The sequence below is a fragment of the Mangifera indica genome, chromosome 9 (assembly GCF_011075055.1).
Source record: "Mangifera indica cultivar Alphonso chromosome 9, CATAS_Mindica_2.1, whole genome shotgun sequence".
NCBI classification, from domain to species: Eukaryota; Viridiplantae; Streptophyta; class Magnoliopsida; order Sapindales; family Anacardiaceae; genus Mangifera; species Mangifera indica.
This window is the reverse complement of record NC_058145.1, coordinates 15,194,513-15,212,021: the sequence shown is the minus strand read 5'-3', so window position 1 is coordinate 15,212,021 and position 17,509 is coordinate 15,194,513. Positions and strand designations below refer to the sequence as shown.

The 17,509-nt window shown below is 31.7% G+C and overlaps 2 protein-coding genes across 8 annotated transcripts; both read left to right on the top strand.

Moving 5' to 3' along the window:
* Nucleotides 1-1,852: 1,852 nt before the first annotated feature.
* On the top strand, nucleotides 1,853-9,757 carry LOC123224682 (pre-mRNA splicing factor SR-like 1). 7 transcript variants are annotated; one of them, XM_044648357.1, is made up of 5 exons: nucleotides 1,853-1,953; nucleotides 2,539-2,907; nucleotides 5,969-6,049; nucleotides 7,737-7,808; nucleotides 8,706-9,757. In XM_044648357.1, the coding sequence occupies exons 2-5, from the start codon at nucleotides 2,617-2,619 to the stop codon at nucleotides 9,519-9,521; spliced, it is 1,260 nt and encodes a 419-aa protein (XP_044504292.1). In that variant the 5' UTR covers nucleotides 1,853-1,953; nucleotides 2,539-2,616; the 3' UTR covers nucleotides 9,522-9,757. The 7 variants fall into 7 exon arrangements, 5 of the variants coding, with proteins under 5 accessions (XP_044504292.1, XP_044504291.1, XP_044504290.1 ...); XM_044648356.1 differs by having other exon boundaries at nucleotides 1,913-2,077; nucleotides 2,598-2,907; XM_044648355.1 differs by having other exon boundaries at nucleotides 1,913-2,077.
* Nucleotides 9,758-13,085: 3,328 nt separating this feature from the next.
* On the top strand, nucleotides 13,086-16,698 carry LOC123224681 (glutamate decarboxylase 1). The gene is made up of 7 exons (XM_044648354.1): nucleotides 13,086-13,248; nucleotides 13,350-13,554; nucleotides 14,698-14,898; nucleotides 14,973-15,187; nucleotides 15,275-15,528; nucleotides 15,637-15,689; nucleotides 16,021-16,698. Exons 1-7 carry the CDS (start codon nucleotides 13,163-13,165, stop codon nucleotides 16,516-16,518), a joined length of 1,512 nt encoding a protein of 503 aa, XP_044504289.1. The 5' UTR covers nucleotides 13,086-13,162; the 3' UTR covers nucleotides 16,519-16,698.
* The last annotated feature ends 811 nt before the right edge of the window (nucleotides 16,699-17,509 follow it).

Below are 17,509 nucleotides of genomic sequence, written 5' to 3'. Positions count from 1 at the left end.
AAAAGAGCAAAAGGGTTGTTAACCACCCACTTTCTTGTTAAGGCCGTTAACTAACCAATATTTGTTTAATTATTATTATTATTATTATTATTATCATCAGAATGATTTACATTTTTCTACCCCAAAATTAGAAATTATCAACATTTTATCCATTTTTAACAGTCTAAAAACATTTATATACTATTATCCCAAGTTTAATAAAAATAAAAAACTTTGTGATCATCAAGTTAATATAATTTGGGCTTTACATTAATATGAATGCAAGACATATAGTTAAAAGTTTGGTGATGATTGGAAAATTAAACCACCAACTCAATGCTTAAAATTTAAGTTTTGAGAGTTTCATGGTTTGATCCTAAAATGACATAAGCATAGAACTTTTGCTTTAATTTTTAACATGGACAATCTGGTTCAAGAAACATAGTCAAATTCAAGACCATTTTGTATGCTCAAAAGAGAAATAGTCATTTATTAGTACCCATAAGATGTAATTTAAATCAAGGTTTAATGATCGTGACAGAGACTCAGATCTAGATCTTTTTTCATAAAAGAGTGATATTATACATATATACTTTGGACACACAAATTAGTATACATTTATATGTGTCATCATGTGATTAGATATTATTTTATTTTTAATTTAAAATCATCTAATCATATGATGATATATATATATAATGTATATCTATTTGTATTTTTAAAATGGGTATGCATAATTTTATTATTCCTAAAAATTCTAATACTTTACCAATTTTGTTAATCCCTAATGTTATAAATGATTTTTTATCCCACATAAATATAAAAAATTTATGTTGAAAAATATTTTCATATTCCTCTTTGTTGGCAAGGGGTTGCTATTAACTTTCTTTCTTTAGTTTACATTTTAAGTTTAAGTATTAATAAAACGGTAAAAATGATGTAATATGATATGAAATGTTGATATATTTACTAAATTTTAAGTAAAAAAATTTATTAATTAATACATGCAATTTTATATGATAATATATAATTAAGTAATTTTAAAATAAAATAAAAAATAAATAATCAGATTGATTGATTTTATGTTATCATTTCAGTTTATATAGATAAATTAATAAGATTTATTTATATATATATATATATAATATTCTATTCTAATTATTAATAGAGATTAAAAATTGCATGAAAGAGAAATCTCCGGTGGGTCAAGTGGGCTCATTTGGCCCTTACTTACTCCAATTAAGCCCAAGCTGATTTAAATTTAGCCATTAGTCTGGTGGTGTGAACTGCGCTTGATTTTACGTAGGAAGTCCAATGGCATCAAGTAAAGTTAGCTTGGGCTTCACTCAGCCCAAGTCCATTATCTTTAGATTTTGTCATAAAATATAAAAAAAATAACATTCTAGGCAAGGAATATCTAAAAAGGCCCATATGTTTACCGTAACAATGGGGTTATGTTTAATCATTTACGTATTATGTCTACTATCAAAAAACTATTTTATACATGTATTGTTAAATAATAATAGTAAAAACATATAAAAAAATTCTAATTGTTATATCATATCTTAGAAAAATATCACAAATATTTCAAAAATTTTCAAATTTATCAAATAAATTTTTGCCATATCATTATTTATTCAAAAAAAATGTATCAATCCGTATTAATTATATGTATAGTTATCGTATGATAGTATTGCATCAATTTTCAATATACTTTTGAATAAATATTATTTTTACTTATATCATATCATATGATATTAATAGCCATGTATATAAGCAGATTTTCTTACCAGGATAGACGCATCCGCTTAAATTTGGACAGTGTGGGCTTTTGAGGAAATTAAAAGTAATGGATCACCATGTCTTTATTAAATACATGGGGTGTCTCTCTGTATTTTGCCGTTGATTTATATCGGCCAATGGTCGCCCTGGACCTTTCACATGCCGTTTTGGTTCGTTCGCGTTAGAAGACAGGTATGAGATAGCTAAGCCTGTATTGCATTTTACAAATACGTTTTTAGGGTTTTGTTATCACCATCACATCCAATTAATTGCTTCCTAACCTATCCAATCAAAGCTCGCCACTGACAACAATCTGGTGCGTATTCATTTATTCGATCGAATCTTTTAATCTCTCGTGATCCTTTCGCGCAAACTTTTGTTTTTGGATATTTCTCTGTTAGGTTTAGGGTTATTTTTCTTGGAATTTAAAGTGTATGGAGGTTAAATTTTAGCTTCAATTGTTTGTTTGATGATAAAATGCTGGAATGCTAATGCTATTGGTGTCTAAAGATTGAACCCTTGGATTGCATATATTATTTTTGCTAAAGGATTTGTTATACTTAATTCAGTTGGGCGCAACTTTTATAAGCTAAAATAAGTTCAAGTTGGCTTGATGTAATAAATAATTTGTGTTTTATTTGTTTCTTTTGGGGTGTCTTGGATTTAACAAGTCCTAGATAGGCAAAACGATTTGTTTGATTGTATTGTTCCTTTTTCCTTTTTGTTGTATTGGTACTTTGTTACACATTTCTTTTAATTTTCCTTGACAAATTGTAGGTTTAAGATTGCAGTACTGCTGCAAATATTCATACCGAATTTGATTTTGCGTGTCGTAGTGCACACATTTGATGACCCATGACGGAGATTCAGACTTGTGGCAAACCAATCGATTCACTGTTAGAGAAGGTCCTTTGTATGAACATTCTGTCGTCTGATTATTTCAAGGAGCTCTACCGGTTAAAGACATACCATGAAGTTATTGATGAAATCTACAATCAGGTTGACCATGTGGAGCCATGGATGACTGGAAACTGCCGTGGTCCTTCAACAGCAATCTGTCTTCTTTACAAGTTTTTTACCATGAAACTTACTGTCAAACAAATGCATGGTTTATTGAAACATCCAGATTCCCCTTACATCAGGGCGGTAAGTAGAGCCTTTTCCTTGGGTTTTTTTCATTGTAGCATTAGTACGGATTAAATTTATTTATGTGCTTCTAGATACATATGTGCATTTTGATTGTTCATGGATCTGGATGAATGCCTCTGTCTAGTAATTACTTTAGTTGTAAAAAAAATGACTACTGAAAGGGCATTGAGGTTTAATCATCAACCATGAAAAAAAGTCATGATTTTCTGAACAGATAAATACTGTGAGAAAGATATAGGATTGGCTCTGGGATGTTTACTGGTTTACTTAAATAATGTGGAGCATGGATCTCTTTGTTTGTGAAGTAGATTAGTTTGTGGCCTGCTATCTTTTAAGCAAACTGGTAAAAATGGGCTGGTTGATCTATATCAGTAGTTGTAATGAAAAAATTATAGTATATATGCAAAGGAGCGTTATTTTTATAGTATTCATCCGTAGAATGACTATATATGCTTGTGCTTGGGAGGACAATGAGAGCTATGGTTCTTATAAGTTAAGGGGTACTGTTTTAGTAGAAGCAATGAGAGAGGGATTTTTATTAAGAAATTTCTTATGGCAAGGAAAATACATGAATGGACATTGTTTTGGAGTGTTCAATGTGTATTGCAAATGTGTGTGATATTATCTGTGCCATTATACACGGCAGTAATTTGTTTTTTTGGGTATTTTTTTTCTTATTTTAGATATCTTTATCATTTTTGACTCAAATGTTTCAATTTCAATTTAAAGTCAATTTAACCTACTTCATACATTTTGAAGAATGAGGATACTCCTGGTTGTATCTTCACATCAATTTTTCTTCCTTACATGTATATTATATTGATTTCCAGTTTTCATATGACCATCTATAAATTCAAATGCAATCCTTTTTGGTATTTTTGTAAAAAAGATTCTTCTATTTTTTTTCTTCCACTCCCTATATCTGTTTGTGGGTTTCTTGGTGTTCTTGTTAGAGTTTTACCTTGCAAGTTATCTTTTTAAGGTAAATTTATTTAGGAATGGGGTAGGTTAAGAGTATTTTTATTTTGTTTTAATCATCTTAAGGATTTAATTCAAGATTCTTCTTAAGATTTCCTTTTCTTTTGTGTGTGAGTTATTTGCTTTAATTCCATGCTTTTTCATATTAAAATTCTTATCCTATGAATACTATTGAGCCCAGTATCAAAATTAATCGAACATATGCAAATAAGTCTTTTGTAACAAATACAAATAATTCTTTTGTTGTTCTTGGTAATGCTTATGAGAGTAAGCTGTCCCTATTTTGTCTAGCCTACCAATGATGATTTCAAAAAACCTTAGTTATCGAATTTCAGTGGTTGTGTCCTATATTGGTTCTAGTATTGGGATTAAAATTCATGATCTTAATGACGTGCATTTAAGGAATCAAGGAATCTAGTGAACTACGTACTTATATTCAATTCAAGACCTGAACTTAGAAGTGATGGAAGAACTTTCAATCCTAAACAAGTCACAAGAGCTTGGCAAACAGGTTTAGGGTATGTTTGATATAAATTAAATAAACTTCTCCATTTTGTAGAACAAGGTTTATAAGAAACTCTATGATAAATGTTTGGTTGAAATGTTCTTGAAACATAATTTTCAGATGCAATTCTAAAATTTAGTGTATTATTAGAAGCTGATTTTCTTCTTTAGTTTTCTATGGTTTTTCGTAGGTTTGAAATTGGTTTCTGATAAAAGCCAAATGACCTGATTAAATTACTGGAGAAAACTTGAGGAACATAGTTAGGGATGACAACAAAGCATACCTTGATTGTACAGTTTGATGGATGTTGGGCCAGTAGATTAGAGTTTTCTCACATCCTTTCTAATTTTTTTCTCCAACTGATTTAAAGGAACCTTTCTCGAAAAGTAGAGAAGCCACTGGAGAGTTGGAGGAAACTTGTTTATCCAAAGGTTGAAGACTTGCCTTCATACAATCTGGCCTGCCTAATCTTCCCACTCAGTTTAGCTTAATATTTCAAATTGTAATCATGATTGCAAAAAGATTCAAAAGCCTTGTGAGATATTTCCCTTGACAGCATCATAGGAGTCTTTGCATTTCTTGAGAAGCACAGTTGCAATTTAATGCATATTTGTTTCTTTGAATAGGAATCATCCTTACTTAGGCTACACTGTTTCGCTGCTACATTATATGCTCTACATAGATATAGCAATGTGCATTATTAGCAATAATTTATTTCTCACTTTTTGTGCCACATTACTTTTGTTTAGAATTCTAAGTTTTGATGGGAATTTCTTTGTCTTCCGATTTATAGTGAATTTGGCTGTCCTGGCCTATCTTTGTTAGGACTTCAATCTTATGACAGAAATCATTAGTAGTTAAGTGGAGTAGAAAATGGTGTTATTGTCATTTATATTTCTTTCACATATTCTATAACTCTGAACTTTTGCAATTTCCAGAAACAGAAATAATGTGTATATTTCAGTGAGTTAATGAATCAATCTCAGGTGATATGATTCATTCTTAGAATAATGTCTATCTCACCTTTCTCATATATATGATAGGAGTTTATAACTATGTATATATATAGATGATAAATCCCTTGTTTTGCATAGCAGATTTCTACAAATCAAGGTTGAGGTCTCCTTGTTTCTTTGAGTTGCTGAGACTTTCTTATTCCTCTTGCTATGCTTAGCAGATATCTGCAAAACCAAGGTTTGAGGTGACCGTTCCTGAAGTGTTGAAACATTCTGTCTGAGGCTTGCTTTTTCTATATTTAATGTTAGATTGATAACTTGCTTTCTGACTATAATGGCTGCTTTTTCTGCTGTTGCTACAATCCCAGACTTAGATTAACTGTAGAATTTGCTTTTTAGTTTCATAATTATGAACTTATGCACCAGTTTATTGGCTCCTTGAAAATTATGGTATAGATTTATATTCTGCATGGCAGCAAAGCTCAGTTTTAATTTTGTTAGCTGTCTTCGCCATTTTCTTAATATTCTGGTGCTTTTTACTTGTGAGTGTATGGCTTGGCTGTTTGACTTTTGCTTTGAGATTTTTATATACTGACATTGACACCTGATTTTGTTGCAGGTTGGATTTCTCTATTTAAGATATGCTGCAGATCCAAAGACATTATGGAATTGGTTTGAACCATATCTTAAGGATGATGAGGTATTTTGAAGCGTTTTTGCTGGTTCTTTTGTTTATATCCTATATTTAGTAATGTATTACAGTCATTAAAGCATTTTTAATAATTACATGGTGCTGGTGTGAATCACATAACTGAGACATTCGGATCTCTAAGAGTCTTAAGTTATTTGTTGAATTTTTGAATCAGCAATTTTTTTAGGGCTTTCATTTGACTTTGAAGTTCTTCAAAGTTTTAGGTATTCTAGGTAATATTTTCTATTTTTTCTTAACAAGTTTTGAAATTCTTCCCTTGTCTTACTGCATATTATTTATTTATTAACTTTTCAAATTTGTTTATAACCAGCATCATCTGTTGCTTATTATTAACATTTTGGATGTGGTGTCTTGTTACTTTTTGTTTGAATTTTTTTAATTTATACTGCATGCAGCATCAACAATATGAAAACTTTTTTGTGCAATTATGCTTTTTACACTGGATTTTGTGATGGTTTGGTTGATAATTCTCAAATTATGGAGAAAGAAAACGGTGGACATTTAATTTTTTTTATGTTTGGCCTCTGTAAGTAAAAACGTTAACACTAATTTTTTAATAAATATCTAGTTTTGGATAATAATATTGTCGGTTAAGATTACAAGTTCCCCTAACAGAAGACTGAGGCTTCTCTCTCTCATTCTTTTTCCTATTTAATTTTTTTTTTCTTGGGTGCAAGGTGTGTGTTAAGATGCCAAAAACTTATAATGAAAGATGTCATCCATCTAGGGTTCGAACTTTTTCCGTAAATTGTAGTTAGGATGAATCACAATTTAAAGAGCGATAATGATGAACCAGAGTAATCTCTCTTCTAATAATTTTGCAAAGGTAATTATTCTACAACTGACAGTCTGGATATTGAGGGTGATGGCTATTTCATCCTTATCTAAGGAATCTAGTATCAATATATGGGGATATTATAGAAATTTCGTTTTGGAATTTATAATTATATGGTATAATTGACATGCATGACTTCAGAATTTATTCCATAAAAATAATTCAGACAATGATAATGTTATTTGGTAGGCTCTAGTTAGCTATTAATCTTGTTTGAATTGACTTCATAATCTGCAGTGTTTAAGTTACCAATATGGTTTTTTGAAAGAAGGGGTTTGATGAGCCTTTTTAAATAATTAAACCAATTGAATCTTGTGAAAATGAAGATAGTATTTTCCACTCGTGAATATGGCCCTGCAGTGAACTTATTTTGATTCAGCAATTGATTTAATTTTGTTTTCAAGCTTACCAAAATAGTCAAAGTGTATTATTATCATTTCATAAGAAAATGAATAGTGAAATTTATTTTGGTTCCTTCTGAATATCAGCTTTTATCTTTTGAGATGAAGAAAAAAACTTATTAAAAATATAGTTCCTTCTTGAGTAGAAATTTTCTTGACTTAATTCTGCATGGAATATCTGTCTTTTGCTTGAATGACTATATACTATGTATATTATATAGTTTTAGGTTACTAAGTGCCTTGCTAGAACTAAAAGTTTGATTATCTCCTTAGGTATGTCCATGTTAATATCACTTAAGTTAGTACAACCTTTTTGAACACTATTCAAATTGCTGTCCTGTTTATTATATGCTCAGTGAACAACCCTATGAGTATAATAGATTTGTTAAAATGCTTCTTTTCATAATTGTTTTGTAATAGTGAATGTCTTGCATTTCAGGAATTCTCACCTGGATCCAATGGAAAAATGACCACAATGGGTGTATACGTGCGTGATTTGCTTCTGGGACAGGTAATTGACACGGTGGATTTCTTTATATTTCTGATGAAGAATCAAGATAAATTATATCATCTTTTGAAAAATGTACAAATTTGGTTTTCTATTAAGTTAACAATGGTTTTCCTAGTTAATTTTTTTTCTTATATTGTATGAATTAAGTACCTTGTCCAAAGTAGATCTTTCTTTCCTGTTTGTATAGGCTTTGGTTGCTGTATATATTGCCTATTAATCTCTTCGTAGGCAGCCTTTTGATGATGGTATTGAGCAGAAAATTTGGTTTTCTGCGAGAGACTATTTATTTTCTCCTTTTCTTTCTCTTAAATTCTATTCTCACCTTCCCTTGTTTATCCTGGTTGTTTGTTACAAGCTTTTAATGACCCTGCACCTGTTGGCTTAACTCTGTTAGCACATACACATCCAAACATGACTTGAAGCTGCTCCTCTTTAGGGTTAGATCTTGTCTGAAAAGACTTTTTTTTAATTTTATTTAGATTCTAGTTTTTCATCTTTTTTTCTGAACAATCCTCTAGAGTACATTTCTTTAGGTCTTGGAGAATTTGTTATTTTTTCAATCACTTTTGGCCTTTAATATTTCTCAAATCTTTGTAGTTGCATGTATGTTGTGTGTATGATTATTGTTTCTTTTTTTTTAATATTCTTACTTTTTAATATTAAGATATCTTTGTGTATATAATCTGTTCTTGGACAGATTTTGAATCTTTTTGTGCGAATTAAGACAGCTTGTCTTTTTTGTTGATAAGCTTGTCTTTTATTTTGTATCTTGTTTTTTCTTATTATTTCCAAATTTCTTTCTATGATGATTGTATTATGAACTACCGTGCTGCATCTTTGACTTTATTCTATTAACCTACTGAAGCCTTAAAACTCCATTCTGTTTTGAAATTGCAGTACTATTTTGATACTCTGTTTCCTCGTATCCCTGTTCCCGTAATGCGTCAGATTGTAACTAATCTTGAGAAGATGAAACTTCCCTCAAAGCACTCTGGCGTGACTGGGGATAACAACCGACATGGATCTGATGATACTGCTCGTCGACCACCATCTGTTAAAGCTGCACTTTCAGTCTCTTTTGGCCAGCGTGCTCCTCATCGCGCATCAACCAGGGACTCATCTCCTGTTCGCCGCACTATGCCACTGCCCGCATATGATGGAGCCAATGAAGATATAAGAAGATCACCCAGAGACCGCCGCAGCCGTAGTCGTGAATATTATGATAAGGATTCTTCGGACAGAGACCGGGATCGAGATAGGGACCGAGAACGTGATCGAGGCAGATATAGGGATGGTGATTGGGATCGAGACAGAAGTAGGGACCAAGGACGAGATCGGGACAGGGATAGGGATAGGATTAGGGACAGGGACAGGGAAAGGGAAAGGGATCGAAGACATGATTATGATCGAAGGTCCAAGTATTCAGAGAGAGAAAGCAGGAGGGAATATGAGAACAGTCATAGGAGCCGGAGCAGAAGCAGAAGCAGGAGCAGAAGTAGGAGTGTGCTGACTGGCAATGTACGCGTTGATCGTCCAACAAGCCCAGAGAGAGATGTAAGCAAAAATAAAACATCTGCATCTAGCAACTTGGCTAAGCTGAGGGATCTATATGGTGATTTAAGCGATAAAAAAGGGGATAACGAACTGGATCGCGGTCACAGGAGGGATAGCAGCGAAGAAGTGATTAGACTTGGTGGTTCTACCTGGAAATAAAGCTGAGACATGGAGGACTGCGTATCCACATACAAACCTTTTGGGTATTCATGCCCCCTGATTATTTCTGTTTGGATTAAGGAGGAAAAAAAAACTTATTTCCGTGGCTGTAGCGTTTTTTAGTATATGTCACTCAGTTGTTTTGTATTGTTATATTTGCTTCAATGCATTATTATCTTAGTGTTGACTGAAGTCTGAAAAAACATAAATATATTTTTAAAGTTTAACCTGGCAAATTTTGTTGACACAAGTTGATTGATGTATGATACGATTAAAGTGGACTTTCAAGTATTTTAATGATATATATTCAGTAATGAGCAGGCATAAAAAAAAAGATTGAATTATGTTAATGTGTGATTACAAGATCATTGTACAAACTAGATGGTCCTCTGGTGGATTGTTGCTGACCATGCCCATAACTCTTAACCTTATATTATAGCAATTGGTCCCTCAAGACTCAAGTGAGAGCAGTAAACTCATTCAATGCCATAGCTTCCACTAGTCGAGCTTTCAAGAGTAAAAAAAGCATGCCAGTATAAGAGAATGAAGACCATAGGTCTCCTGATCGGTTCAAGGGAAAGTGAACTGGATAATCATTTCATTAGTGTTATGTACAAAAAAAAAAAAAATTTATTAAATCCCATTTGTCTAATAAAGCTCGTGGCAGTGTTCAGATTCCTATCAACTTCCTACTTGTATCTAGAAATTATCAGTTTCTACAGTTTCCAAGATTTATTTACATGGGGCGGAGTTGGAACGATGAATTTTACCATGTCAGAAAGTTTTACTTCAATTAGAACTCGTTTGGATGGTCATCTTTTGGAGTCCATAAACATTGAAGCAAGTAAATATTGCCCAAATAGAACTCGAGGTCTTCTGCATGTGGAGGTATTCTCGAGACTCAATGGTAGTTGTTTGGATGGCTTTACCGCTACTTCAGGCATTCCTTCTACGCAAAATTTTCAAGCATTACTTATAACAATTCTATAGAAAAAGAGTTTGAGAGAGACAAAGGTGAAAGGACAGGTAAATAAGTGGATTTTAATTAATTTTGTTATTTAAAAGATTTATTTATTTTTGACAATTTAGAATTATATTATAATTTTAAAAAAATGAAAAAAGGCAAAAATAAAATAATAATTTTACAATCTAATATTATTTTATATTAATAAAATTTTATTTTAAATAAAAAATATTATCTATACAGATTAGAAGGAAAAAAGTGTTTTAACGCCAAAAGCAATAGGCGATTATCTTTTTCTTTTATGCTTTTTAATTCTATTTTTTAATTCCTTTGACTTTGAAAAAAGTGGAACAACTGATAGGGACGAATAACGTTGAAAGTTAGGTGGGATTCATTCAAAAGTCGCCATTCAATCAACTATTTTAAGCCATCAGTCACCGTTGATTCTTCTACGCCCACTGTTCGTCCCATGCTGCTGAAGTTTCAACATTGGTCAAGAAATAATAATAAAATTACTATTATCTGTCTTCCACTTATTATTTTTTATTTTTTATGACAGTTTTTATGTTTCCCAAATATCCTAATTTTATTCCAAAATTTAATTTAAATATAAATTTATAGACAAACAATAATGGTAATTGATCAATGAACAAATACAGACACTAATTTCAAAAAGGTGAAATATGTTTATCCTAAAAAGGAAATTAGATACATTTATTTATGAGTGTTTTGGAAAGTCAAGAAGCGCCATCACCGCCTGGTCTGAACGCTGAAACTTGATCTGTTAAATTTGGGAAAACGACCATTTCCCACCCAAATTTTAGTTTACTATCAAAATTATATCCACAACAGATAAACAATCTAAACACCTACCTATGAGTTAATTATAGTTTAAATTTTTAATTAAAGATAAAGATAAAATAATCATTTTATCTATAAACCTAAAAAATTTATATCATTTCTCTCTCTGAATTTAAAAAACTCATATTTATCCTCATAACTAAATTTTAAAAAATTCACTTTTTACCTTTTTTAGGTTTCATTTTCGATGACTTAAAAAACTAATCGATGATCAAGAAGAAGTGAAGGTCTTCTTCGATGAAAGAGAACCCTTCATTGTTCAGATCTAAATGATCAAATATCGTCTAGATCAAGAAGACTCAATGAAGAATGACGCTTTATCGTTCTTCGTCACATCTGGATGATTATTTTATGTCATCCTTTATAACCAAATCTAGAAGATGGGTGAAAAACATCAACCATTGATGGAAATGATGATGTTCGGAGAAGAAAATAAACTCTAGGGGTGAAATTAAACTTTTAAAACTTTAAGAATAGGTTAAAGTGTCACTTTTAAAACTTGTGAGGAAATAATAAAATTTTAAAATTTAAAGGTTTATAAATAAAATGATGATTTTATCTCTATCTTTAATTAAAAATTTTGATAATATTTAATTTATAGGTAAATATTTAAATTTTTTATCTATTATAAATATAAATATGAAAATGAATTAAAATTGAGGTGAAAAATAGTGCTATTCCCGTTGAATTTTAAATCTGTAATCCGTCGGTCAGGTCTTCCAGTCTCAGTTCCACATTAATTTTATAGCCATTATTGGGTCAATAAAGTAGGTATTGTTTATTAAATTATTTACCTTAGTTTATTGACCTTGTAAGAAATTAAAGTCTTCTAATTTGAAAAAAAAATTGAAATTCTAGAAACTTCATGCTTTCTAGATATTATATGTATTAAAAATAGTGTATATAATTTTTTTAATAAAATATATATTATTTTGTTTAAATATTTTAAAAATATCAGATATAATTATTTTAAAATATTAAATAAATATATAATTATAATAAAAATAAAATTATTTTACCTTATTTTTAAAGCAAGTGATTATATAAGACAAAACACATCCTCAAGTTAAAAAGAAAAAAGCCAAATGACTATTTTCTATCCACAGATTGATATAAACTTAATTTTTTATTTATTAATTATTAAAAATTTATTTATTTTTATTATTATCATCAAGAATAAAATTATTATTTAAAAATTTAATTTAAACTCATATTTTGAATTTAGTTTAAATTTTAAAATTTTGATTTCTACTCCTAACCTTATATTTTTCAGGTTAAAAGACTGATCGTTTTACCTCCAAATCTGATCTCATATTGTCTAGTCTTCATGGTTGAATAGGGTTTAAACTGAGATTTTTAGAACTCTAGGTAAATAGTTATTTATTGTAAAAAAAAAAGAGTTTTGTAACATAGATTTGGAAAAAAAGATTAATTTTTAAATTCAAGGAAAATATGTGATTAAAAGAAAAAAAAAGCATTTTAAAATTTGAATTTAAATAAAATTTTTGAATGACGGTTTCATTTTTTATAAAAATAATAAAATTTAATAAATTTTTAAATTTTTAATAGCAACCCTTATAAATTAGGTTCATCCAAGCTCCGTGGGAAATAAGTTGCCAATTTTAGTCATTGACAAGGCAAACCATTGTAAACTTGGAAGTCACCAAACCATTCTATGAATGACACGTGTTATGGACCACTAATGCCTTTACTCATTATACAATACATGTCGTACGATGGAGGGAAATAAATAAATAAACATCTCTCATCTTTCTTTCCGTGAAAGTCTCCTGCATTTTGCCTTTGTTCAGAAAAAATGGTTCTGTCCAAGACTGCTTCTGAGTCCGATGTCTCCGTCCACTCCACCTTCGCCTCTCGATATGTTCGAGCCTCACTCCCAAGGTCCTATAGTTAACTTTACTGTATTATCGTTAGAAATCGATGCTTTATTTGAATAAGAAAATGACTAAAATGATTTATGTATGTTGTTGTTGTTGTTGCAGGTTCAAGATGCCGGAAAACTCGATCCCGAAGGAAGCGGCGTACCAGATCATTAACGATGAGCTAATGTTGGATGGAAACCCTCGGTTGAACCTGGCATCCTTTGTGACGACGTGGATGGAACCTGAGTGCGATAAGCTCATTATGGCTGCCATTAACAAGAACTATGTTGACATGGATGAGTACCCCGTCACCACTGAGTTACAGGTGAGTCTTCTTAATTAATCGTTACGCATCAAATTAATTATATATGAAGAATGTTCGGTCGATTTTTCTTTAAAATTAAAAAAAAAAAACTATCAAGCTTGTTTTGAAAAATAATATAAAAATTGGGGAAGATAATAATTATTCTATTGAACCAATTTTGATATTACAAGAGAATTAAAAATGATCAGATCTTATGAACAAAAAAAGGTTTATTCTAGATGATTAACAGATTTATTTTGTATTTAAATTGTGAAATTATATAGATTTTTTCATTAATTTTTTTTTTTTAAAGTTCGTGGATTGATCGACCATCCGATGGCTGTGAAGGTTACAGAATTTGTTATCTTTCCAATTTCAATGCACAAAAAGAACCAAAAAAAATCCGCGTTAGGTGTAACGCGGAATACCGCGAATAACTTATCCAAAATGTCTATGGGCCCCGCCGGCTTCCGAGTGTCGGCACATTGATTCCATTGGCCTTCTCAGCTGAACAACAAAACGAAACAAACGCCCATCACTCGTGCTATTTTCTCTGTCCTACCAGTTATTTTTTCTCTGAAGAAGTATAACAGATACACGTTTATTTCACAAAACTTAACGGAAAATGGATAGATTTTCAACAAGAATGTCCTCTAAACAAATAGACTACCATTAGAATTTACCAGAGTTGTTAGGAGTGTTTGGATCAGATGAATACGTGATTATATTAATAACCTATGTTTTATTATATAGTTGGTTTATCATGTCATAAAAGATTTTATTAATGTTTTCTATTTTAAATAATAATTTTAATTTTATTATGATTTTACCTCAGTTATTAATTTTTTATTTTTGGTAATAAAAAAGCATCTAAACCAAATGTATTCTTAATGTAAAAATTTAAAATCTATATATTATTACATCCGCTGATTTTACCAAATGGTTTAAATTCTTTTTTTTTTTTTTCAATATCAAAGTGAAAATTAGTAACACTATTTCTTTTTAGTATTACCCATTTATTTGACTAATTAAACAAATCAAAGTCCATGGTTCTTTTTGTAAATGCATTTTAAATGTGCCAAATTAACATAGTTTTAAGATGAACAATATTTGATTAATTGATCTGTTGTTACTATGGTGGTGGGTGATGGATTATGAAATCAGAATCGGTGCGTGAATATGATAGCACATCTTTTTAATGCACCACTCGGAGATTCAGAGACCGCAATTGGGGTTGGGACTGTGGGATCATCTGAGGCCATTATGTTGGCTGGCTTAGCTTTTAAAAGGAAATGGCAGAACAAGAGGAAAGCCGAGGGCAAACCATACGATAAGCCCAACATTGTCACCGGAGCCAACGTTCAGGTAACTCATCATCATCCCACTTCTGAATTATGAATTAACATTAACTAATTATGACATAAAATCCCTTTTATTAGGTATGCTGGGAGAAATTTGCAAGGTACTTCGAGGTGGAGCTGAAGGAGGTGAAGCTAAGAGATGGATACTATGTTATGGACCCTCAAAAGGCAGTTGAAATGGTAGACGAGAACACTATTTGTGTTGCTGCTATTCTTGGTTCCACTCTCAACGGAGAATTCGAAGATGTTAAGCTTTTGAATGATCTCTTGACTGAGAAGAACAAACAAACTGGGTAATTATCTATTATTCATATGCCAATTTACAATTAAAAATTACCTGATGTTGCAATAATTAATTAATTATATTTTTTATTTTGTAGATGGGACACTCCAATCCATGTTGATGCTGCCAGCGGTGGTTTTATTGCTCCATTTCTTTACCCAGAGCTTGAGTGGGATTTCCGGTTGCCATTGGTGAAGAGCATTAATGTGAGCGGGCATAAGTATGGACTTGTCTATGCTGGGATTGGATGGGTTGTTTGGAGGAACAAAGAGGACTTGCCTGAAGAACTCATCTTCCATATCAACTATCTTGGAGCTGATCAACCTACCTTCACTCTTAACTTCTCTAAAGGTTCAATAATACTACTAATAATAATCTATGCACGTCTCTTCATGATAATTCACTAATATTATAGATATCTACCATCTACTCGGCTGATTTAATTTTTAACGCACACAGGTTCTAGTCAAGTTATTGCTCAGTACTATCAACTCATCCGATTGGGTTATGAGGTGAGAGGTTATGTATATGTTAGTATAAACAGAATTTCGGATATATATGTATATATAGTTCATCTCTATTGTGAAAAATTTTAAAATTTGATTGTGTGAATCAGAGTTTTTAAGTATTCAATTAAGTATTCAAAAGATAAGTTATCATATGATTTAATGATATGTTAAATCAAGAATAAAGTAACATTAATCATATGATAATATATCACTTAAATACTTAATTGGTTACTCAACATTGGGTGAACATATTATATACTATATGTTTTGAAAAGCCATTCAATGATAGTGAATCCTTAATAACTGAAACATTATTATGTATGTTTAACAACAGGGTTACAAGAACATCATGGAAAACTGTCGTGAAAATATGATAGTGCTGAAAGAGGGACTGGAGGAAACAGGGCGATTCAACATAGTTTCAAAAGACAACGGGGTGCCTTTAGTTGCATTTTCTCTTAAAGACAACAGCTGCCACGACGAATTCGAGGTTTCAGACATGTTGAGGCGGTTCGGATGGATTGTGCCTGCATACACAATGCCCCCAGATGCGCAGCACGTGACAGTGCTCCGCGTAGTCATAAGAGAAGACTTCTCCCGCACATTGGCTGAGCGTCTAGTTGTGGACATTCAGAAAGTTCTGCATGAGCTTGACACTCTTCCGGCAAGGATCAAGGCCAAGATTGCAGCAGCCGCTGATGAAAACACAAACGTAAACGCCACTGCTGAAACTTTGGCTCCTAAGAAAAGTGATGAGCAGTGGAAGAGGGAGATTACAACGTTTTGGAGGAAGTGTGTGATGGAGAAGAAGAAGATGAATGGAGTCTGTTAAAGCAAGAGCTTCAGGTAATTTCTCTAAAATAATTGAATGTGTGCGGCTTATTTGATGGATGAATGGATGGATATATATACAATATCGCTTTCCATATCCTTTCGGTTTGTTGAGATTTGTCTTTTAACTTATTCGCGGTAACTGATTTAAGATGAGATTATGTTAAGTTTTTATCTTTAATTTTTTGTTTTAATTTCTACATGTGAAGTTTATTTATTAGTAAGTCTGAAAAAGTTTTTAAGAAAAGTGACAAAGCAAAAGAAAACTAGATATTCCATCTACTCCATGAAGTGATCGACATCCCTCTCCCCCCTCCCTGCCCCCACCACCCCCCCACACACACACACATCACTAGAACTCTGCAACTTGTTTTCCTGCAGTTGCCCCTTTTCCCATGTTGCCACCCTTTTGTTTTCTACCGAATCATCGGCCCTATCTCGTTCTCCTCCACCTGATCTTGTAGCCACCCCGTCTGAGATCAAGATTTACTACATTTCTTGATTCCGCCGCTGTTGAATTCTTTTTCAGCTCCACCTTTTGATCAATTGCAATTTTCTCCCTACGAATTTTCCCACGGGCGTTGGTGGTAGTTAACTCAACAGAGAGTTGGTGGTTGCATTTAACCAGTTAAAAGTGAAAACTCAGCGTAGTCGTTGTCAATTAACACGAGTGAAACCCCAAGGGTGGTGGTTACAGTTAATTCCGTTTAAAAATTGACAAGTGAATCTTCAAGGGTCAGGGACAAAGACGACAGTGGAGAAATAGATCACAGTGGCCGGTGAGTTCGCCGGAGAGGAAGAGAGAGACTAGAGACAAAGACGGTCAAAGATGGCAAATTTTGTTGAAAATGATGACGGTTTTAAAATTATAAGGAAAAAATTATTATTTTTTAAATTTTAAGTAAAAAAATTGTTAAAATTTTAAACTAAGGGGAAAAAGTATAATAAAATTTTAATTTTTTTAATATTTTTAATTTAATAATATTTTTATT

Coding starts and splice junctions, on each gene's coding strand:
- LOC123224682 (XM_044648357.1), top strand. CDS start 2,617: ATGACGGAGATTCAGACTTGTGGCAAACCAATCGATTCACTGTTAGAG. Junction 2,908..5,968: donor ATTCCCCTTACATCAGGGCG/GTAAGTAGAGCC, acceptor ATTTTGTTGCAG/GTTGGATTTCTCTATTTAAG. Junction 6,050..7,736: donor CATATCTTAAGGATGATGAG/GTATTTTGAAGC, acceptor CTTGCATTTCAG/GAATTCTCACCTGGATCCAA.
- LOC123224681 (XM_044648354.1), top strand. CDS start 13,163: ATGGTTCTGTCCAAGACTGCTTCTGAGTCCGATGTCTCCGTCCACTCC. Junction 15,188..15,274: donor GAGAAGAACAAACAAACTGG/GTAATTATCTAT, acceptor TTTATTTTGTAG/ATGGGACACTCCAATCCATG. Junction 15,690..16,020: donor TCATCCGATTGGGTTATGAG/GTGAGAGGTTAT, acceptor GTTTAACAACAG/GGTTACAAGAACATCATGGA.